The sequence below is a fragment of the Aricia agestis genome, chromosome Z (genome assembly GCF_905147365.1).
Source record: "Aricia agestis chromosome Z, ilAriAges1.1, whole genome shotgun sequence".
In the NCBI taxonomy this organism is placed as follows: Eukaryota; Metazoa; Arthropoda; class Insecta; order Lepidoptera; family Lycaenidae; genus Aricia; species Aricia agestis.
The window spans coordinates 29,373,033-29,397,224 of record NC_056428.1 but is presented as its reverse complement, the minus strand read 5'-3'; the positions used below and the strand labels follow the sequence as shown (position 1 = coordinate 29,397,224).

Here is a 24,192-nt window from a genome sequence, read left to right as displayed (position 1 = left end):
AACAGGGGAAAATTGTCCATCTTTGTTATTATACTATGCAGTATGCTGACACGGACAAAGACGCGGGCAACAGCTGTAGCAAAAAAATTCTTGCAATATCGTATTGTTTTCTAAGGTGTTATATTAATTTATAAAATAAAAATAATGCCTTTGAAAAAAAATAGCAACAAAGTTATTTTTAAAACGTCTGGCAATAGTTTTGGTCATTGAAAAGTGTCTTACACTACATGATACTAGTTCAGAACAATAATCTACAAATTATATATAAATATTAGCCATTTGAAAATAAGTAAGTAAGACTCATTTTTAGTCCACTTTGGTTCCTGGTACCTGACCAGGTGTCACACTTAGAGCTACACAAATTCGCAGGTATTCTAAGTACACGAGGCACTACTAATAACCTATGGTTTCATCCATCAGAGAGTAAGTTATGTCTTATCCTTCTGGGATCCAGGTCTATTTATAATGCCATAATAATTAATAAATTACTTTACCTATTTCCTCCGGAACGCCGTAGTATCCCGCAGCACAAAATTCACAACGCGGCCCACCATAACCAGGCTTACACATACAAGATATTAAAGATCCATTTTCGCTTAGATTGCATCCTATGGCGAAACTAAAAGTGGAATAAAAACATAAAAATATTTGCAGTCGATTGAAAATAATAATATCAGTGATATATTGTGATATAATATTGTAATACTTGTAAAATATTAAGAGCCTGGGTACCATCGAAATTCACATACATACGTAATACAAAAATCATTTTCTCACACGAAAATATTTAACATGTTTGAGTTATTTTTCAGCTTAAAATAGTAACTACCTAGGTTCCTGTAAAAATTTAGTACAAAATATTTAAATACTAAAAATATTTTTTTGAGTTTAAATATTTTGTCATTAATAAATTTACTATTTATTTATATATTTTTAGTGTTTAAATATTTAGTAATAAATTTACTACAAAATATTTAAACAAAAAATATTTTTTAGGGCGGATTCGACCAAACTGGAGTAAAATTTTACTCGAGTATAACTGTCTCCTAATCTAAGAGTAAGCTGGTTTTGCGTTTTTCCAACTTCTAATCCAAGAATGAGGATTACCTCATTCTAATTCTCTTCGTGTAAATATTTACTCCCGTGTAATTATACACGGGAGTAAATATTTACACGGGCTATATTGGTCGAGTAAATATTAAACTGAGAATAGTTGCACAACAGGGTTCAACTGTCACGGTCGGTGTCATTGTGAACTATAATTGACATTTTATTTCATACTCTTTGAGTAACTTGGTAAAATGCAAACGATAATACCCTAGAGTAAATTAAAGGAGTAAAATTATTCTCATGATAGTTATACTCGTGTAACTTCAAGTTTGGTCGAATGGGGCCTTTAAATATTTAGTAGTAAATTTTTGCGCAGGAACCTAGACCGTAATTACTATTTTAAGCTGAAAAATAACTCGAACATGTTAAATATTTTCGTATGAGAAAATTATTTTAGTATTACGTATGTATTATTTCGATGGTACCCGGCCCCATAAGATAGAATTGCGATGGCACCCCGTTACGAGTACAATTTACAATACTCACTTGTTTGAAGCGTATGGTACGGGACACGCACAAATCAAGCAATCCTTTGGCGTTCCAATAGTAGCATTGCCGTGATATCCCTCTATGCAGTGCTCACAGTGATCTCCCATTGTGTTATCTGTACATTCCTGTAAAATAGCATGTCGATTGTTCGTGAAACAAAATAATTTAATATTATATTATCTTAAACATGTTCATCGGTTTAACTTTACATCTCAATAAGAATGTTTTATAAAAAATCCAACACAATTTTACCAAACAAATCCCGGTGTTAACATCGCATCCTCTGGAATGACCATTACATTGACAAGGGACGCAAAGTCCAGCGTGGGGTCCTGAGCTTAACCTATAGTATCCTTCTGCGCACTGCTCACAAGAAAGTCCTTTATATGCTTTTGGACACTGACATTCTTCAACAGATAGGGCTCTTTTTGCTCCTTCTATGTATTCATCTACAGCAATGTCCAAGATAACCGCAGTTAATCTAGAAATTAGTGTTAGAAAATAAATTTAGAAAAATAATTGTGTGGTGGTGCAGTTTTCATACATAAAATGAGAACTAAAAATAACAAACCTTGTGGTAACAGCCTCGTGCCAGTAAGTAGCTCTTATAAATATGCTGGTAACATTCACTAGCATATTCATAAACTGATCTCTCGTAACAGGTGAACCATCGAGGTGTGTAAACTCGTCTTCAGAAAATCGAACTCGATGGTACCATTCTTCTCTAGATGGTGGTTGTTCAATGCTGGTATGTACTATGTATCCGGTAGGACCGCCTAATATAACATCTGCAGCTGCGATAGCGTGACCATTGTCATGAGTTGTGTAAAATATGTAGTACGAAAGGTAACCACCGTATGATGTTAGACGTTTTCCTGTTATAGTAAAAAAAGTTTGTGTTAAAAATGACTTTTTGTTTTAAATTAAATTAATAATAATAGTTATAGCGTGTTTTTAGTCGTCCTAATTAGGACTTTATTTATATAGGGACATTGCGCGTGACCCGACACGCACTTGACCGGTTTTTAGGGTTCCGTACTCAAAGGGTAAAAACGGGACCCTATTACTACTGACTTCGATGTCCGTCTGTCCGTCTGTCCGTCTCCAGGCTGTATCTCAAGAACGGTGAAGGCTAGAGAGTCGAAATTTTCATAAATTATGTATTTCTGTTGCCGCTATATCAACAAATGCTAAAAAAAATCAAATATTTAAGGTATATGTCTATGAATATCGTCATTATTTAATTTAGCCCCAATTTCACCAACGACCGTTAAAGTCAACGCTCGAATTAGTATCACGTTACCTCTTTCGTTTTTCTTATGAATGAAAGAGAAGACATGACATTTTAACAAGCTGTTAACACTAACAGACGTTGGTGAAATTGGGGCTTAATCTAATGTATGAAATTCTCTTGTCACAGTGTATATGCGCGAAGTCCTCCAAAACGGTTTTAACGAAATTTTTATCTACATTCATTAGGCCTGAGATGACCTGCAACTTACCCAAGTAATAGTCAGGTGCTCCAAAATATACGACTTTCTGGCCTTCCTCGTCGTTGCCTGCTAATTCAGCTCCAATAACTGATTCATTGAGTACAGTGGGAGAAATGGTTAACGGGAAAATGTTAAGCGTTTTGTTTGATATAATATTAACCAAATACCAGTCACTCATGCCATTGATCTAAAAAAAATTTTTTATTAAGTCAAGACTTCTAAAAATTGTGTAAACAGGGTTGCCAATTATTAGTAGACAGAAACTTAAAGGGTTTAATATACTAAAGAGCTCATAAAAAGAAGATATAAATGCAAATACATATTGTAATTGTTGAAATAATTAATAATTTTACCTCTACCCACGACGAATATGAGCTTGTACATCTTGTTGTCTTTCCGAAACAGAAACATTTTGTGCAACCTTCTGGGTTATCTTCTTGTAAATTGAAATATTCATCCTTGCAAGTGTCACAAGCCTGTGAAAATTTAATTTTATGAGAAAAAGTACAACGTAATCGACTATATAAAAAAAGCTTTAATTTTTCTTGGATTGATGATGAAAACGTTTTATCTGTTAATTCTGTAACCGTTTCTATTATCGATTCAGTGATTCTATTGTTACGTTGCATGGCCTACCCACAAAGATTCTGCATGGTTTTGTTTGGTTTGTTTTGTTTCCTTAACTTCAGTTAGAAATATTCAGTTTATTTCTATATGCTTTAATTTTTATTAGAAACACAACATACGTGGGAGAGCCATGCTTCGGCACGAATGGGCCGGCTCGACCGGAGAAATACCACGTTCTCACAGAAAACCGGCGTGAAACAGCGCTTGCGCTGTGTTTCGCTGAGTGAGTGAGTTTACCGGAGGCTCAATTCCCTTTCCTATCCTCCCCTATTCCTTTCCCTTCCCATCCCTACCCTACCCTATTCCCTCTTAAAAGGCTGGCAACGCACCTGCAGCTCTTCTGATGCTGCGAGTGTCCATGGGCGACGGAAGTTGCTTTCCATCAGGTGACCCGTTTGCTCGTTTGCCCCCTTCTTTCATAAAAAAAAAAAAAACATTCTTGTAATTTTACCTGCCCTCGAACGTGCTTCTTACAATAGCACTGTGCTGTGTTTTGGTCACAAACATCTTCGGTTGTTCCTTCGACGTCACAGGAGCATCTGACACATTCTGGGAATGCATAAAAACCGGGCACGCAATGATCACATGTACGACCTATAACATTTTCCTTGCATCTGGAAAATAATACATATAAAATACAGGAGACTTACAAGTTGCAAGCAAAAACTGTAATTCTTTTCTGCCTATTGTTCCCTTTGATGGATTTTATGTTTGACTCTACTCGTTCATGCAATTGATATGCAATTAAAATATGAAATATAAATGTTGCTTTGAACATAAAATTATATAAAAAAACTCACGCGCAATTTCCACTATCGGCTTCACATTGTAGTTGATTGTCAATAACACCCAAAGGATTACAATTACAGTCATCACACCCGCGCTGCACGTCGAAATTAAATGTGTATGGCTTACAACGGTCGCAATTATCACCTTCTACATTCTTTGGGCATATACATTGACCTGTAATAAAAATGTAAATAAATTTTGAAATCTAGGTGTTGATGATAGTGTAATTGTAAAACTACTTTTAGCTCAGTTTTGCATTTTCCTCCTAAATCAATTTAATTTTAATAATAAATATCTAATTCTGGAATATTAAAATAAACTTACCATAGTCGTCACAGATTGCCGTTGACGGGCAGTGACAGGGCTTACACTCAGGGAATCCATAATACCCAGTTCTGCAGGCGCTGCAGGTGCGCCCAATAACGTTGGATTTGCAAGGACATTGTCCGCCAAATGTGTTACACTCTAGCTCCGTAGAGCCCAGGAAGTCGCAGAAACAACTTAAAGCTCCGCTATTATATTCGCTCGTAATTGAAAACATCGCATCACGGCAAAATCCTAGAAGATAAAAAAAATATATATATATTGTCGAAAAATATATTTTCAATTTCTACAATTTACTTACAATGTTTAAGGTAGAAAGGAATTATTACTAAATAGGTTTTGTTAAAGCAGAGTTGTTTATATTACCTGTGGTATTAGAGGCAATGGAATAGTGATTTGTTGCACATTGCTCAATAAATTCCCGTGTGTAGTCGACCATATTTGATTCTTTTAAAACAGAATCTACATAGTCAACTCTATCCACTATAAGTATATAATCAAGCCATACACCGTTGCTTCTCTCGCCCTATAAGAAAATTGCATGTTATTTCCGTAGATTGTCAAAAATATTTCAAATACAAAATAATACATATATATGTATTAACAAAATTAAATCTTACTTTGAAGGTAATTGTAACGTTTTCTGTAATAGGGAAATTTCTATTTCCATCACTTTGCTTTAAAAGGACTCTACATCCTGAGTTAGATGGGCAGTATTCAATAGGCACACTGGATTCAAATTGTTGGCCATCGGCGTTCAATTCGAAGTCGAGGTAGCTTTCTGTAAAGGTACAATAATTATATATATATATATAGCCCACAGCGACTTTGGGTCTACGACTATTGCAAGCGTCGTTCGTGTGCTCGCAGGTGACTGAGGTAAACGTGCGAGAACATTGAGCGCAAGTCGAGCCTTGAGCGCGTCGCGTTTAGCATCTAGCTCGGCCACACGCGCTTTCTCATACTCTGACACCTCAGTGCTCACGGTACACACGGAGCCATTGTCTCCCATTGTGACTTCTTCATGTGGCGCATAAGCACGTCTTTGTACCGCAGTAATTGGCCGCCTTGTTTTCGCTTGCCATTACTAAGTTCAGAATAAAAGACGCGCTTGGCCACAGCAGTGTTAGGCATACGAGAGAGATGGCCGCACCACTTCAATTGCCGTTTCATTAGATATGCCTCTATACCGCTGACATTAGCTCGTCGTAGAACTTCCGTGTTTCGAACACGTTGGGACCAATGGATGTTCATAATGTCGCGTAGTTGTATAATATCAAATGATGTTTTTTGATATCGATAAAATTAAAAATAAACGAGCTTTTAATTAACTTCCTGCACTTACCCGGATGATCAGGTTGATAATAGTGTAGGATAACGACATATTCACCGGGCGCTGGTACTTTTGACTCTATTTTTATCGTATCTGGTTGAGGCGGCAGGTAAACCACAACTGTTGAATTATCTAGAATCGGTGGTCTTGTTTCTCTATCGCCTCCTACTCCCGACTCTACCTCAACCTACGAATTAATCATAACATGATATTAAGTTTGAAATTGAATATAATTAAATTACAATATTAAATAAGTAGGATAGGTCTACCTTTTTAGAATTCACCGCTTTTGAAAATATAGCGGGACTGCATCGTCCATCACGGTTTAAGCAATATGGACGTGGAGTTATGTTGTCAAGATGCCATTCAGATTCTGGAATTGCCACAATTGATTTTATGCCCGCTAATGTACCTATATCAGCCTAAGAAGAAAAAAAAAACGAATTATTAGTATTTGATAAAAAGTTTGTATTAATTTTTAAAATGTCCTAATTACTTACTTCTAAATGTACAACGTTATTAGGATCTTGTACGTTGAAAACGAATATCTTTGATATGTCATCTACAATGACTTGTCTGCAGGGTGATGTGTATGGACAATCGTTTAGATTTGCCAATGCATATATCTCTGGCCCATCTCCAGACTGGAAACGTATCGTAACTATCCCTTTAGGTGTAAGGTCATAATGGCCACTTGAAGCTTCACTAATAGTCAAGGCAGTTTTATTTACTGGTGTTACATATTCGATCACTAGTATATATGGGCCACTTGGATCAATTTTCATGTTGTACTCAAGTTCATTTTGATTGCTATTGAGCAAGGGTATGCTGTTGGCCTCTGCCGAATATGCTTCTAGCTGCTGTAAATCAAATATTTAGTTAATAAAATACGATGTTTATCATAAATATTAAAAGATTATGAAATAAACTAATTTACCTCTGGATCATCAATAAACTCATTGATAGGAGTAACAATACTTGTGATATCTGAATAAGGTTTCCCGTTGAGACTCGGATAAGCAAAGTGTCTACAGAGTTTCTTTTCTCCTATTATACATGGCTTGTCAACAACCTTTGTTAAAACGGTTGCTTCGTAATATGCTTCTGGTATGAGTACGAAATAGTCCTAAAAATAAAGTTAAGTTAAAATTGTACACAAGAATTTGTTGAAAATACTTTAAGTTAGAAAGTAAATGAAGCACTTACAATCATCACTTCCTTTGTCGTCATAATAGTTACAGTCCAATTTCCGGCATTCATCACAAATGGAGCAGGTGCATTCCCTTTGTCGAGTAGGACAGTTATGAGTTGTGGCTGAACGGTCGGTCTCAGATGGACGTTGAATCTGCAATATGTTATATGAATGTGTTTAAGACTTTTTCAATAGGGTTAAAAATTCACGAGGAAACTAACATTTACTTTATTCTAAATATATTTCTGTATTTTTTACTTTTATGTAATTAATTACCTCTGTTGTGTGTCTGTTATGCTTTCTGGTGTGATAATAATGGTCGCCGTTATGGGATCTTTCAAGGGATTAGCGTATTTCAAGACCATGCGATATAACGATGATTTAATAATATTGACAACATTAATAACTTCATTCTGAAACAAAATATTATGATAATTACAATTTCAGTTATTTAAATAAGGAACCAAAATTAAGGAAAGTTATTAAATTTTGGAAATTTACCTGAAGCAAAGAGAATACAACGTAGCCTTTCCATGAATAACCAGGAAAAACTTCTTCAGAATTTCTGTATCTAACTGGTCCTGATTGAGTCAGTCCCTCTTCAACTTCGTATTGGAACTGATGTAATGTTGGGAAGTAGTGAGCCGGAATAGGCCTGTCACATCGTCTGCCTTCTACTCTTGAGTGGCAGCGGCATTGTCCGGTGTTCTTGTCGCAGTTATTGTCGATTGAACCACCGATATCACAGTCACAGGCTATAAAATTCATTTAAAATACATCAACGTGAGTTTCGTTTTTCGAATTTGCTCATTTCAATTTTAAATGTAAGTAGATAGATATAAATTTTGAAATTAAGAGCGCATATGACCCTAACTTGACTACATACTTTAACCTAGATCTCAAAATGTGTAAGGTCTAGAAAACTGATTTTTTGACACAAGTAACTTCAGTTCATAAAGATTAAATGCTCAAGACGAAAACACGATTATTCAAAAAATGCTCGATAGTTTCTTTTTTACAAAAAACCTTGTGTTAGACACATTTTTGCTTGGATCTTCGAAGTTTGCTGTCTTTTCTTTAATATTTTTTAATATCTAAAAAGGTATTGATAAAACCTAAATTTGCTCAAAACACTTTTTTCATAATCATTATAGTTCGTCTTTTATTCAAGTAAAACTAACTCGGCGATGATTCCGCGCCGTCCTTTTTCACCTGGCATATGAAAGACGGGCGTGAGTGTGAAGAGAGAAGGACGATGTTTGATTTTTAGAGTCAGGAGAGCTCTTAAGTATCTACAACAAACCTGTGCATCCGAATAGGTTGTGACTTTGAAGTTTATAAAAACCGTCTTCGCATTGATCACATTGCCTCTGGCCAACGTTCATTTTGCAAGTACATTGACCACTTTTGGTATTACACGCCCCAAGACCACCAAGAGTGCCGGGCAAATTACAGTTACATTCTGAAACAGATTAATTTTTATTGTTGTGCATAAAAATTGTCACTTAGCTAAGAAATCACTTTCGACACCAAGATAATATTTTCTATTCTATATTATAAAAATATTTTCATTTATAACAGCTATTCTTAAATAATATATAACAAAAATTTAAATAAACCTTCACATCCATGTGGGTTGTATTCTTGTAAATTCCAGAAGAGCTCTCTACAATCATTACAGATACGGCCTTGAACTCTGTCTTTACATTGGCATAGCTCTCCGGCCGGTACTGAGCCGCAGCCTGCAAATAAACAACAAACATTGTGAAGATTCTTTCACTATTCGTGCTTTGTGATGTGGATTTTTTGTGATGGGAATAATTGTAGTTATCTAAAGCAGCCAAGTAGTGTTTTCTATTTTTGTTCTATTAGACTGAATTATCATAATCTTCCTCCTGTTTGCTTTTTTCTTGAGAAAAAAAAAAGACGGGTTGCACTCCGGGAGTGCCGGCAGAAGTGAAAACTTGATTATTAACTTATGCATTATTTTTTTAACCCATTTTTTATGAAAATCGATTTTTAAAAAATCGATTTTTTAATTAATCGAAACCCTTACAATCGATTAAATTTTAACCCATTTTTAATGAAAATCGATTAAAAAAATCTATTTTTTTAATTAAGTAATCGAAACCCTTACAATCGATTAAATTTTTAACCCAGTATTTATGAAAATCGATTTAAAAAAAAATCTCATTTTTTTAATTAAGTAATCGAAACCCTTAGATACAATCGATTAAAAATATCGACAATCGAAAAAAAAACAATCGATTGTTCGATTAATCGATTTCGATGTTACAACACTTCTCTCCAACCGTCTTACGGTTTTCGATCAGAACGAGAATCTGACGCGAGTTTCACAGTTTTTACCCATCCCACAAAAGTGCTCAACGCCGCTAAAGAAGTTTTCACTTCAAAAATTAAAGCCAAACTAGAACAATATTAGATATACAAACCTAATGCTTTGAAAATGTTTGGCGGAAAATCTGAATGTAGGATACTTAGCAAAAGACGCGAGGTAATAACAATAGCTATTTAGCACACCTGAGAAGTTAAGTAACATTAAATACTTTCGGGATTCTTTCAACCTTTTATTTAAAAGTAATATACCTGCAAATGAAGCTCTGACACCGCGTGGATCACAATTGCATTCTTCACAAGCTGGGAAGTTATAAAATTGTTCTTTGCACTTGTCGCATTTGACTCCGTCGAAATTAGGCTTGCAGTGACACTGGCCGTTATCGTCACAAGTTGAGCCAATGGTACCGGATTCATCGCAATAACATGCTATAACAAATATAAAATATATTTTAATAATCTATAATATAAAAATGAGTCGCTGAATGTGTTGCTAAGAGCAAAACTCGAGAACGGCTGAACGGATTGGGCTAATTTTAGTCTTAAAATATTCGTAGAAGTCCAGGGAAGGTTTTTAAGTGACACGAAGTTCACCGGGACAGCTAGTATATTATAAAAAGTATGTACTATCAGAGAAGTTGATTCCTAGGCAGATACCTACGTAGTTTGGTCGCGATAAGTCAAACCCAGCCGACAGATCACAATTAACATTGAATTGACATGATCCGACCGAATGACGATAGTACATAAAGAACAAAAAACCTTAATCCACCATCACACTTTTTTATGCATTATTGCGCTTATACATGTTACACAACTTACACATTTACTTATATTTATTTTACTTACGCAAGCACTCGGGGTATTTATAGTAGCCAGGAGAGCATTGTTCACATTGTTTGCCACCGAAGTTGACTAAGCAGTTACATTTGCCGTCAGCTGAACAGCTAGTAGATGTCGATCCAGTTGTGGTACAGTTGCAGGGAACACATGACCTGTCTCGGCCTCGAACTTCCATGTAATAACTGGAAGAGAAGGATTTTTTAGATTGTGGTATTACTTATAACTCGCACTTCGTTCCGTCAAAATATGGGTATTATTTATTAGTATTATAATATATCTCTTGTAAACTTCAACAATATAACTTTTTAGCTGGTGTTTCCTGTTATCATGTTTTATTTTTATGGTTTTGACTAGAAACCTACCCTGAAATACACTGGTCGCACCGCATACCACCAAAGCCAGGTTTACAGATACACTGTCCTGTTACATCATCGCAAATGCTAGGTTGGGTGCCGCTTGTATCACAGTTGCAGTCTGAAAAAAAAACAACATGGTAACATTTTTAATGAATATATTATTTTTAAATGATTGTAAATTAGAAATAAAACCTTCTTAGAAAATACTCACGCTTGCATGTTGGGTAGTTGAAGTATCCAGCTTCACATTGGTTACAAGTACGTCCGCTGTATTTGCTCTTGCATGTACAATTGCCGCTAGTTTTGTCACATACTTGTGATACAGATCCAACAGAATTACATTCACAATCTGGAAAAACAGTTTCTTATCAGACAATTTTTATTCCTTCGGACAAACTTTTAATTTCAATGAAAACGAAAGTTTTATCCACTGTTATAAAAAGATGTTGAAAAACTTACTTTTGCATTCAGGAGAGTAGTAACCATCAGCACAAATTTCACAAGATTTTCCAGCGTAATTGTATTTGCAAGGACACTACAAAGTTAGTAATAAATGTTTGAAATAAATCATAAGTAATTAATCAAAGTTAGATAATTATTTATGTAAAGGTAATTTTAGTTGTTACCATTCCATCGGTAGGAGTACAGAATTCGCCCTCGGTACCGTTCAAGTTACAGATGCAAGGTTTACAGTTGGGATAGTCGAAGTAGCCGTAAGCGCAAGAGTCACAATTTGGTGGGTTGAATTCCACGCGGCATTCGCATCGACCGGTTTCTTCAGCGCAGTTCCCAGTAGAATAGTGCAAATCACAGTTGCAAGCTGAAATGAAATAATATTGTGTAGAGTCGTCTTTTTAAATAAAGTATTTCTATTTATATTTTTATTACTTACTCAATTTCCCTTTACTTATGTCTTAGGATTTCTTTGATTGAATATTATGTCTTATGATGTTTTGCAGATTTTAAATAATTAAAAATAATATATCTACTTACGTTGGCACACGTCTAATTCATCCCATCTTTTGCCATACGGACGGTAAAACGTTGGTTTGCATTTGTTACAATTGATCCCCTCTGTATTGTGTTGGCAGTTTTGGCAAATACCACCTCCTTCGTAACGCCCGTATATATCCAAACTCAGATGCTTCTCATCAGTTTCGGCATCATATACACATTCCGTTGAATGATTATGACAGTTACAGGCTGCAAGGATACGTTAAAATTAAATTGGTTATTTTGTGTTTTTACATAAAAATATTATATACTTACTTTACTACTGGAGTTATTTTGGTGTCAATTTTTTCAATCCGTTATCTTACTGAGAGCAGAAGAGCTTTGCAATATAACAAGAACTAAACGTCTACACCCACTAGGTAATAGTCTTGGTCTCGAGAAATACGGATTATCATTCATATTGTTCCTTATGATTACATTACCCTTGCCACTAGTCTTTGGCATCGTCTCACCGATATTTGAGGAATGCGCTGTTATTTTTTTATTGAATCTTACCGGTACAGTCAATCTGGTTTCCTATGTTTGTTGTAGTTACTGGTAATCTTGTACATTGTCAAACTATTAGCTCAATTTCAACGGTCTTTTTACGCATAGGCTTCGACCCATGTCGAAGAATACTTACGTTCACAGGCGAATCTGTCCCAATTCTGAGATATTCTCCACTTTTTCTGTTCATATCCTGGACAACATGCGGCACATTGGGGTCCACAAGTATTGTGTTGGCATCTACAAACCAGGATGCTGCTATCGCTTTCAGGTTCTGCAGGATCGCAAGTATCAGCGTGACCGTTACACATGCACCGGCCTCCGATACTTATGTCCTTTATACTATAGTAGTACTGAAAATAAACAAATTATTATAAAACCCTTCAAGTTTCATGCATCACTAAGGAATTTTGACAAAATATTGAATTTATTAAATAACTAGTTGAAAATTGTATTCTTCTGCTGATTTCTTATTTGTAGCTTCAATTAATTTTATGTCAGAAATTTTATTTCTTCTGGTAACGTTACTTTCTTTGGAAGAACAGTTTGTGTTAGTAACAAAATATGCAGTAAAATTTATCTTACTCGTCTCGTCACTGTAGGGTCTTGCCTCGCCACAGACATTAAATGTCCCAATAAGTTCTTCGTTCTTAAGAATACCAGCCTCACATTGGTAGCTCTAGTCCATTCTTGTAACACTGACGAGTTGAAGTATTTGTTCGAAGAAGGACGATAGTTCAACAGGGAAATTGGAATCTAAGAAGAAGAAATAAGTACATGTTCAAAAGACAAGTAAAGGATCTTTTTGGTAATTTGAGGCATTTTATAGGATCCAAACTACGAGGCCGGTCACAAAATACGCAAACGACATTTAAAAGTATAAAAATTGTTTTCTGGACCATAATTTCTTATATTATTATAGTATAAATTACATATGCACATCTTCAAAAGTTACATAATATAATAATTGATGAATATGTATTAATATTACCTCACCACCTTCTAGGGGGACAATCTTGGAGTATTCAGTACTACATATGACCGAGTCATCTCGTGTTATCGGCTGTAAACTTTCTTTTCCGAAATACCGCTCACAGTCCCTAAAAATAATATTGATAATATCACGTTTTGTAAGACAAAGAGCTCATTCCAAGCAAATATCACAGAAGCTATGTAACATTTCGAAGATGAAGATTGTAACAACGAACATGACCTATTCAATTTTGCAGGAAACCTCAGAAAAAATTTAAAAAATTAAAAATACATATATTATATTGGTAAAGTCCTGTCACCATAAAGTAGTAAAATAATAAAAAAATACGGTGTATCTCACATGTGCATGAAACCCTTATTATCTCTACATCGACCCTTTGAAACTAGATCAAGCTCTTACGCGAGTGTAAAGTAACGTTAGAACTTTTTTGAAATTTTGCATTATCCGTCGACCAGAATATGTATTCCCTTAGGGCGTGTGTGCATATGGCGAGTCAGTGCTCTCGGCCATTCAAATTGCTCGAGAGCACTGTCTCTCCACTCTACTCGGTAGGTGTGATCAAGGCTTTAACGGCAGGTTTCCATTACTCCAATCCAGTATTCTAGCACTGAATTTGATTGCTGTATTGAAATAATTTAAACCGGCCATAACATTGTATTGTACTTACTGAGGTGAATCAGAGAAGAATTGCCACGGTTTGTAAGTCTTGCCGTAATCTGTAGATTTCTCCAGCGCCCACAAACCTGGACGCGGTGAATTGCCCATCCGCATAAAAACGTATGCAACATGAAATTCCTAGAAACAATTGTATGATTAAAAATATTGTAAAGTTTATTTTTTAAGTTATAAACATAATTTAATAATTTACTATCTATTCATAGCTTTGACTGCTTTTATAACTTTATTTAAATTATTATAATTATCTACTTTCGAGAACCCTTTCGTTGTAACTATGTATAATAATGCCTTTTTTTCGAAAGTTTTTGAGAAAAGTATATCTATATATTTTAGAAGATCCTTTCATAATAATTATGTACATAAAATTGTATTTATTAGTTTATAATTTTATAGATTCTTTTATTATTTTATAGATTTCGATAGCTCATATTCATGCTTTGGAATAGTTTAGGCCTTAGGCTGTAATACTTAAAATACTAGTTCCAATTATCACTTATGACGTTCCCTATGCTCCAACATGATGGATGTAAGTATATCCAATTAATGATGATCTCGCGCTTTCGTCATTTTTCGCGGAATCTGTTTATAGTAAGTATTCGAACGCTATCAACAGACAACACCCACTCTGTCCTGTCTTCGCTTAGCAACACACAATAATTCAATGGGTGCGAGATTAAAAAAAACTTATTATCATCGGCCGAACTCGGAATCATCTCATGATTACTCAACTTTAATAACAACTTTAAAAAGTTAATATTTTTTAAAATATTAATTAAAATAATTACATAAGTACTTATTCAGTCTCACTAAACATAATTTTTGAAAATCCTGTCATTAAAATGGGCAAAATAAATAAAATATATTTTTTGGAATAGCTACACAGTGGATATCATGTCGCAGAGCCTTAATTATTAAACAAGTTAGATTTTTAGAAATAATTTAATCCGTGTCTAAATCACATCCATTGTTAATTAATAAACATGAGTAAATATGCAAGAATAAATAAAAGTCGCAAAGCAAAAATAAATAAAAAAAAACTTCAAAGAAAAACAACCTTTTTTTCATTGCAGCTATAAAACAATTTGAGTAATCGCTTGCCCATAGAAATAGTGCACTACGCACCTAGGGCAGGAAATCAACAAACATATTGTGATCTGAGGCTTTCTTATTTACTGCCCATGGTGCGTATACTGTTTTTCTCATCGACGGAGGCGGAAAACGGCAACATCGGTAAGCGCAGCGGGAAGAAGTTAACGTTTACCCGGAGGTGAGAAAATATTATTGACCACCGCTATTTTGTCATGGAAACTAAACAAAAAGTTGGATGAAGTATGTAAATATATAACAACATTCTTAATATTATAAATATGCTCATAGCACATGTGTGTAAATATTTTGCATGAATAGCAACAGATAAAACAACTGCATCAGCAACAAACATAATATCAAGTAGCACTTCGCTTAGCAGAGTTCAGAGTGGGTGTTGTTTATAACTGACGGATCTAGGAGTAGGTAATAAAATATTAGCAAATGATTCTGATTATACTAATGCTATTTAGGAACACACGATTCAAACCTTGGTGGTTATAATATTATATTTTTTATCGTCTTATCGTATTACTTTTTCCGTCCTTTTCAGAGTTTTTAAGTTAATTTTATTCTTAACTTGGTACCTGAAAAATTGCCATAAACTATTCCTGGTAGCGAAGACAAACACTGCCATGGTCCATGGAAGCACGAAAGTCGTTTTGATGTTAAATAGCTTTGTAATGGGCAGGGCCGGATCTACATTAGGGCTTTTTGGGCCTCAGTCCAGAGCCCCGCGAGTTCAAGGGGTTCCAGCTAAGTGAAGACCAAAAATAAATTCTAATGCCAAATAATCCATAATTTTATTAAATCAAACAGATCGTGAGGGCAGCCCTGCGAATCCTACCATAAATGGATTTGCCATTCATACAGGTGTTGGTTCTTCGAACTGACTCTAGGTGTTATTCTAAGTAGTATTAGCCCAGGGCCCCCTAAACTCTTGATCCGGCCCTGATAATGGGAGATCTATAATTATTTTATGTCTACTAGTTCCAGTGTGGCGGAGACCGGGTCGATGCACTTTGCGGGTTTGGGATTATTTCGGGCACAGTCCTAGTATAGTCGGGGAATGAAACTAACTCGGCCTTTCGCGATTGTCGTGTGCTCATGTAAACACACTAGTGTTCATAGGAATCGTATCTGCTACTGTTTTGGCCTTTTTAGTTGAAATTCCAAGTTTTCAATTAAAGTGAAGTACTAGTACAAATACTAATTTAATACGATGCACTACCTTTTACCTTTAAAGTAATATGTCGTATTAAATTCTGTTTTGTATTCCTATCTTGAAGTTTGAACAATCAAAGTATTGATCGTCTCTACCATTAATATCAGATACTTAGTTGTTTTCTTATAATATAAAACTTACTTGGCCAAGATCGATCGTCAGATTAACTTCGTTGTACTTCATCCCCCTGGATAAAGGCGGACTTTGCCACCAGGTCTCCATGCCATCCACGGCATATTCCGGAGGGTGCTTCTTGGATTCGCTTGTTGCGTCGCAGATATCGCAAACCTAAAATATAAATAAGTAATATTTTATTAACATAACAGAAGTGTGAAAATGTAAAATGTAAAACGTAAGACTATTTTTTTACAAATAATGTAAATAATGTTTTAATGATCAATATTATGATGTACTTATTCAGGCATATTTCTGTTTTTTTAATAAGTAATACTTAAACTATAATTTTATAAATTAAGATGAAATTATAATTTTATTAATTACAAATTAAAAAAAAATCATTCAAAGGTTTATTCATATCAAATATTATATTGTTAAACAAAAAGAAACACATTAAATTACATTCAAGTACGTGGCAACAATTTTGAAAGCGATCAATAAATCCCATTCATATCTTATATCTTTAAACGAGCAATTCTTGTATATATATATATATATATATATATATATATATATATATATATATATATATATATATGTATATATTGAAATCTCGGAATCGGCTCCAACGATTTTCATGAAATTTAGTATATAGGGGGTTTCGAGGGCCATAAATCGATCTACCTAGGAATAATTTCTAGAAAATGCCATTTTCATCGGATACCGAGCAAAGCTCGGTCAAACAGCTACTTTTTTAAATGAGCATATATTATATGCGACCGAAATACCATCAGCATTCATTGTGAATTTGTGAGCGGTCGAAAACAAAAGATTGTTGAGATGCGCTAACGCATTTGGCTAACACATGCCCATAAAAACTTAACAGGACCAGTCGAAATTCACAGAAAGGTAGAACGACCTTAAATTACAGCCTCGAGGGAGCAATTTGTTAGACAATCAGTTTTAAAATTCCGGTTGATTTACTTTTTTTAAATTTTTTAGGCGAATCTAAAATTGCTTTTACCGTTTGTGTTGTTTAAATATTATAATCTTTAAATACTTGGTTGTATAGACATTTTAAAGGAAAAATAAAATTAATTTTTCTAGTATTTTCATTCATAACCATTCTGACTGGAATGCAACGATTTGCATTCCGATGCATTCCAGTGTCCGTTAACATTATTCCACCAGCTGGGTTGGAATAACGTAAACCGGTTAAACGAAACATTTTAATTTTTTAACTAAAGTTTCAAATATTAATAGTAACAGTTATGGATTTTTAATGAGGAAAGTGGAGTCGCCCAACTGTGAGGAATGTGGTGTGCGGGATGATATCTACCACCGCTTGATGGAGTGTTCCCGGGACGCAAACTTAAGTGTGGGCGACTAACCCTAAAGTGTCGATTTTATAATTCATTTTTATACTTGAAAATAAGCCCCGAATTGTTTCATTTTCTAAAATTAGATACTACATTATATTTCCAAGAATTCGATCTGAGCAAAAACACGATATCTTAAAATTTTCTCGATAGAAAAAAATCACAAAGATGCATCTAATTTTCACGAATTTTTCATTTATTGCCATAACCGTGCATTGAACTAAGTTAATATTTTAACACATTGTATAAAATTCTATCATTGTGACATCGACCTAGCGGATTTTTAAAATGTTGTATATTTATCGAGTTATTGAGAAAAAACTAATTTGGCGATGAAACCGCGTCGTTCTGTTTCACCTGGCATATGAAAGATGTATATGAGTATGAAGAGCGAAGGACGATGTTTGATTTTTGGGGTTAGTCGCCCTCTTAAGGGAAAAGCTGATTTTTGATTTTAAATTAATTAAATGTAATATTGGCATATTTCATAGTATTTTAGCAGAGCATTATTCTGATGCTGCTAGAATGCTATATAATTTTAACTGTAATTCGGAATAATTATAATTTTTTTTATTTAAGCATACGATGGGATTGACATCGTCTTTCTGTACAAAATTCCCTTTTAAAAAAAGATAAAAAATATTAGTAACAAGTGGACAAATTGTGACACCGGACGTTATGCCGATAAGAGAGGTATAACGACCCACTACGAGTGCTCAAAATTATCTCGTGACCCGCGAACCCTTTATCGTGAAACACTGCTGAATGAATAGTTTAACATTATTACACCATATTATACCTACCATTATCTTCATCCTAGTTTAATTATATCAAGGTATATCGTGTGTCAGTTGTTCTGTTATTTAGTCTGTCATTAGAAGAGCTTAGTTTTCGAAACCTGAGACTTTAGTTTATTCACTAGGTACTCTACTTTGATGATTCTCAAAGTAGGGTAGTGGCTTCTCGTTATTATCTTCATTATAATTATAGTACCTGGACGACCGAGCTTTGCTCGGTATAGCAAAAACACTAATTGCCTTCGTGTAACTTAATAACGCCATCTGCTGGTCTCACAAAGTAGTATTATCATTCGCCAATAGATGTCAGGAAGAGTCATATTTTTCAGTTTATCGATTATCGATAAAACACGAATAAAAAGACATTTTCTGATAATGATTCCTAGCTAGATCGATTATTTATCGCCCGCCAAAACCCCTATATACTAAATTTCATGAAAATCGTTGGAGCCGATTCCGAGATTCCAATTATATATATATATATATATATATATATATATATATATATATATATATATATATATATATATATATATATATATATATATATATATATATATATATATATATATATATATATATATATATATATATATATATATATATATATATATATATATATATATATATATATATATATATATATATATATATATATATATATATATATATATATATATAATTTCCGGTGTAGGGCCTAGGGGGAATATAGGCCAACACGGTACACTCGAACTCCTTTATTTTAGAGCGCCTTCTGTTGTCAACTTGTCACATAATTAGAAATGCAGTAGGAATTCTATAAGATAAGATAGATTGATTATTATCATACCAAGTGATAATATTATTAAACATAATATTCTAACGTATTAAAAACTATAAACAAAAACATAATAAGTATGATTAGTTCTATGTTACAATGAAGTAAAAAATAAAACGCCATCTTTGTCATATATTAGAACTAAAAATATGTTCACTGCATCGATTTCTGGATTTTTTACAACATTATACATAAAATATATTTAAGATTTTTGAAATATTATTATGATATTTAATACATATCCAAGACCCAGAAACATTGAAAACTTTTTGTTCCGCCTGCGGGACTCGAACCCAGGACCCCCCGGAAGAGCGCTGACCACGCGCTTAACCACATGAGCTACGGAGCCATCGGCAATAAAAACGACATCTGCTGTCACAATATGTAAGAACTACAATGCGAATTAATTTTCATCGATATTTTCATGGAAATAAAATATTTTCCCACATCAAAATGTAGCCTATGTCCTTTCTCAGGCTCTAGAATAGCTGTGTACAAAATTTCATTGCAATCGGTTCAGTAGTTTTGGCGTGAAAGCGAGACAGACAGACAGACAGAGATACTTTCGCATTTATAATATTAGTATAGAAGTATAGATTAAAATATAACGATAGTGGGCGTCACCAAGCGGGGGTGCGTGTGCGGGAGGAAGACAATCTGTGCAGTGTGCACTATATGCATCCCTTCGGATAATGACTGCGTCCGCGTCGTCGATGTCAGTGTTGGAGTCTGTGAATTGACCTGGGAATCATTTTGCTGACCGAGTCTTTCCTGGGTAGGCTTTTTGCAGCCGTAACCGACATCCACGCGGGCGGAGCCGCGGGCGACCGCTAGTAATAATATTATGTACAACTCTAAGACAACGAGCTATAAGTAATATAGCCTTGTGGTCTCATAGGTAACTAAAAAGGGTAAAATTATTATTTTTTAACAAAAAATTAAAACCGACTTCCAAGGTAAAAACAAAAGTAATATTCTTAAACATAATCTAAAAAGAATCAAATAATTCTTATTCCTTATTATAGTGCCGTCTTCAGACTTCGCCTAAACCTCAACTATTTCTGTACTCAATCTTAATGCTTTTGAAGTCGGTACCAGCTTACTATAGCGTAAGTTCTATGTCAAGGATCTCAGAACTTTTCCGGGCTGGTAGCGACTTCAAAAGTACGAAGGTTGAGTACAGAAATAGTTGAGGTTTAGGCGAAGTCTGAAGACGGCACTATAATAAGGAATAAGAATTATTTGATTCTTTTTAGATTATGTTTAAGAATATTACTTTTGTTTTTACCTTGGAAGTCGGTTTTAATTTTTTGTTAATTGGTTAAAGTTTCGTTTGACTTCAAAGAATCTATATCACGTGTTTATTTTTAGCCATACCTAATTTATATTTAAAGGTGACCCTTCGCCCATTACAGAGAAACAGAGAAAGGAGACCATTTGTATTATATTCCTATTTTTTTAATAAAACTTTTTATTTTGTACATCATTCATACGTGGGCCTTTTTTCGTGTTTTCGCGTTGTGGAACTACTCACTCATAGTTTCCAAATTGTTATTGTTTTCTATGTTTGTGCGGTTTTTTTCGAATCTAACAAAGAATACTGAGTAACCACTAATAACAATAGTAAGAAAGTAACTTCAATTTCATTTTCTACCTGATGCCCTTTTGTTTAGCTCTTGCTATACAGATAGCAGCTGTTTCAATGCAAAGTTGTCTTTACTCTTTATAATAAATAGGTACATTAGAATGAAAGAGTAGTTCGTCAGGTTCTAAATACTATTATGACAGTTCATTTGTGTATCGTCTTATTTTTTTAATATTTTGACTTTCGAGTGATTCTGTCGTCATCCAAATGTCTGTTGCACTCAAATACTAAAGCTTAAGATGCTCTTTAAATAGGTGATTTCGCGGTGATTCAAAATAACAATTACCTAATTTTAAAGTTTTTAACCAGCAGTTGTGCTCGTTATCACTCTGGTACCCAGTTCACAGGACGCGGGAGATAAGTGCTATCAGCCTCTGGTACACTTCTGGAAGCACGTCAACTGTTTTTGTAATATAATATCTATTATTATTTAAATAGACAAGATTATTATTTTCATATGCAAAGTACGTATCATTAATTTTCGAAAATATACTCAACTTTTAAATTGAATATACTGGGGCTTTCTAAAAGAGGACAAAGTTAAGGTTCACAATATTCTATACGTGAGGGGTTTCCTATTTTTTCTTATTGATCAGGAAATACCAAGTTCAGACATGACTTTAAAACAAATGTTTTACTTCTGTATTATTCTCATTTTCCAATATTCAGATGCTAGGTAATTCACATTCTTTATAATATATTTTGATTTTACTACGAAACATGGAAGCCACATGTGTCTCTGAAATAGTCGCACATCTGGTTTTTGTTATCTACTCTATTATGTTAAGCTCAGTAATTTACACACACTGTCTAAATCTGGGAGAGCTTTTATAAGATAACTGACTACGTGACAAATATGCTGTTCTATTGTTTTGCTCTGATGCAACGTTTTCAAACTGAATGAGTCTTTATTTTTAATGGGAAAATTTGATATCCTCCTCACTCTTGTAACACTTTAATTTTCTCAATAAAATTAATTCATATTATATGAATTAACTAGCTGTCCCGGTAAACCGGTTGTTTTGCCATATAAATAATTTTTGGTATGAAAAATAGATGTTGGCCGATTCTCAGACCTACTCAATATGCTCACAAAATTTCATGAGAATCGGTCAAGCCGTTTCGGAGGAGTATGGCAACGAAAACTGTGACACGAGAATTTTATATATTAGATGTTAGAATTAGATGACGCTCCCGATTTGTTGATATTCATAATATTGGATTTCATAACTATTATTTACTTGCTAAAATCACAACACAGCATATTTACTAGTATTATTAGATATCATTTAATCTTTATGTTAGGTCACAAATTATAAAACTTAGTTCTTCTGCCTTGTGGTGTATGTTTGTCAAATGTTAAACATTTGACAAACATACACCACAATTCACCATTAACAATAATTGCAAATTTTAAAATCAAAATTATCAGGACAGAGCTCTATAGCTTTGGTTTGTCCTATCCATTCTTTGCGTTTCGTCCCATTTATAACTGCATATTCCAAATTTTAGATGATATCAAAATATTTGACTAGCTCGAGGATTACGTTAAAAACTAAAAAAAGATAATTAGAATAATATTTTAAAATAATACTTGTAAATGGACAAGTAGAACAAAAAACATAATAATAATATCATTATTAAATAAATAATTGCTTTAAAATGTCATCAATTTATTATTATTTTTCTTGGTTATAGGCTGTAATACATAGCGTATTACAATAGTTGCATGATTACACATAGATTTGTAATAATATAGTTAAATTAAAATACTTTAATCGTAAATCTTACTACGTACAAGATATATTCTATTTAGAATTAAATAGAATATATTTTACTATCGCAACAAGGAACGTTTATCAATAAATCAAATAGTCCAAGTTAATTAAAGTAAAGTAATGTTTGTTATGGTAAATCACCTGTCCTTGGATGACGTGTTCATCGTGGTCCGCATTGGCCCCGGCGAGCTTGCAATACAACTCCGGTCCTTCGTCTCCACATGTCGCCGTTGCCGTTATTTTTTTCCCTAGCGCCAAGTTAAAGTATGGTGGAGTGAGCACCTCTGCGCCCACGGCGCTGATAAACAAAAGCAGCGCGACAATTCGCGCCATGTTGAGCGCGCGGCAGTTGCCCGCTGAATGACGTTCGCTCCGAGATAGCCGACGGTTTCGGGAAGGGTAGCGATTATATTATATTAAAATTCAGAGAAACAGAGCTGCCCGACCTGTTTGTATGCATATTGCATACAGACTGCTGCCTTACAAAAAACTAGATATTGTTTTGACGACTATGATTTGTGTGTTTAGAATCAAATAGTTTTTGTAGATTTTTGTGTATTTTACAAAAGTGCTGATTACAGTTACTAATGTTTTTAACTTTTTATACGTAACATAATATTAATATGTACTTATATTAAATAGGTTTTATCTTTGTCATTTAAAAATGTGCATAATAATATTAGGTCCTTACCTACGAGTAATAAAAACTAGTCCTTACATAATATTATGAAATTGGCGTTTTGATGTACAGGCAATGTACAGGCCTCAAACTTTGATCTCAAATATTATCTCCTCTTTCGTTAAGAATTCCAAATTCAAATTTATATATTCATTTATTTAGTACATTTGAGTTTCCAAAACAGTCATTCATTTGTTTTTTCTTGATATTTTATTCTTTGGAGTCGTTCATATCCTCGCACAATGGAAAAATTGAAATATCGCTTTATTTACGAATATGAGTTCTACCGTGGCACGAGTGCTGCAGGAACTAACCTCATGAATTGAGTGAAGCAAACCAGAAAACATGCGTCGACTGCTGCGTTACATTGCTCAACCGACACAATAATGAAGGGATTTTAAATCGGATCATTACTTGTGATGAAAAATGGATCCTTCTGTCCCCTGGAGAATCAGCCAAATCCTGCCCTAAGTGAAAATTAACTCAGAAAAAGTTACTTGTGAGTGTTTGGTGGACTAGTGTCGGTGTCGTTCACTACAGCTTTCTAAAATCTGGACAAACGGTTAAGTCAGCAACTGCAAACCAT

The 24,192-nt window shown here is 34.2% G+C and overlaps 1 protein-coding gene across 1 annotated transcript in view; it reads right to left on the bottom strand.

Moving 5' to 3' along the window:
* Window positions 1–23,270, bottom strand: part of LOC121738583 (laminin subunit alpha) — a 36,337-nt gene extending 13,067 nt beyond the window's left edge. Inside the window, exons 1-33 of the mRNA XM_042130743.1 lie at window positions 23,069–23,270; window positions 16,536–16,682; window positions 14,073–14,200; window positions 13,403–13,511; window positions 12,997–13,167; window positions 12,548–12,764; window positions 11,905–12,114; window positions 11,538–11,731; window positions 11,371–11,446; window positions 11,123–11,260; window positions 10,918–11,029; window positions 10,562–10,737; window positions 9,965–10,141; window positions 8,977–9,099; window positions 8,661–8,819; window positions 7,859–8,112; window positions 7,634–7,770; window positions 7,372–7,510; window positions 7,103–7,291; window positions 6,666–7,025; window positions 6,435–6,587; window positions 6,178–6,352; window positions 5,453–5,613; window positions 5,199–5,358; window positions 4,833–5,066; window positions 4,520–4,682; window positions 4,171–4,333; window positions 3,446–3,568; window positions 3,102–3,279; window positions 2,171–2,474; window positions 1,852–2,080; window positions 1,597–1,724; window positions 495–619 (exon numbers count right to left, since the gene is read on the bottom strand). Coding sequence (XP_041986677.1) covers window positions 495–619; window positions 1,597–1,724; window positions 1,852–2,080; window positions 2,171–2,474; window positions 3,102–3,279; window positions 3,446–3,568; window positions 4,171–4,333; window positions 4,520–4,682; window positions 4,833–5,066; window positions 5,199–5,358; window positions 5,453–5,613; window positions 6,178–6,352; window positions 6,435–6,587; window positions 6,666–7,025; window positions 7,103–7,291; window positions 7,372–7,510; window positions 7,634–7,770; window positions 7,859–8,112; window positions 8,661–8,819; window positions 8,977–9,099; window positions 9,965–10,141; window positions 10,562–10,737; window positions 10,918–11,029; window positions 11,123–11,260; window positions 11,371–11,446; window positions 11,538–11,731; window positions 11,905–12,114; window positions 12,548–12,764; window positions 12,997–13,167; window positions 13,403–13,511; window positions 14,073–14,200; window positions 16,536–16,682; window positions 23,069–23,260 — 5,704 coding nt within the window. The 5' untranslated portion in view covers window positions 23,261–23,270. The remainder of the gene's footprint in view (window positions 1–494; window positions 620–1,596; window positions 1,725–1,851; window positions 2,081–2,170; window positions 2,475–3,101; window positions 3,280–3,445; window positions 3,569–4,170; window positions 4,334–4,519; window positions 4,683–4,832; window positions 5,067–5,198; window positions 5,359–5,452; window positions 5,614–6,177; window positions 6,353–6,434; window positions 6,588–6,665; window positions 7,026–7,102; window positions 7,292–7,371; window positions 7,511–7,633; window positions 7,771–7,858; window positions 8,113–8,660; window positions 8,820–8,976; window positions 9,100–9,964; window positions 10,142–10,561; window positions 10,738–10,917; window positions 11,030–11,122; window positions 11,261–11,370; window positions 11,447–11,537; window positions 11,732–11,904; window positions 12,115–12,547; window positions 12,765–12,996; window positions 13,168–13,402; window positions 13,512–14,072; window positions 14,201–16,535; window positions 16,683–23,068) is intronic.
* Between the last annotated feature and the right edge of the window lie 922 nt (window positions 23,271–24,192).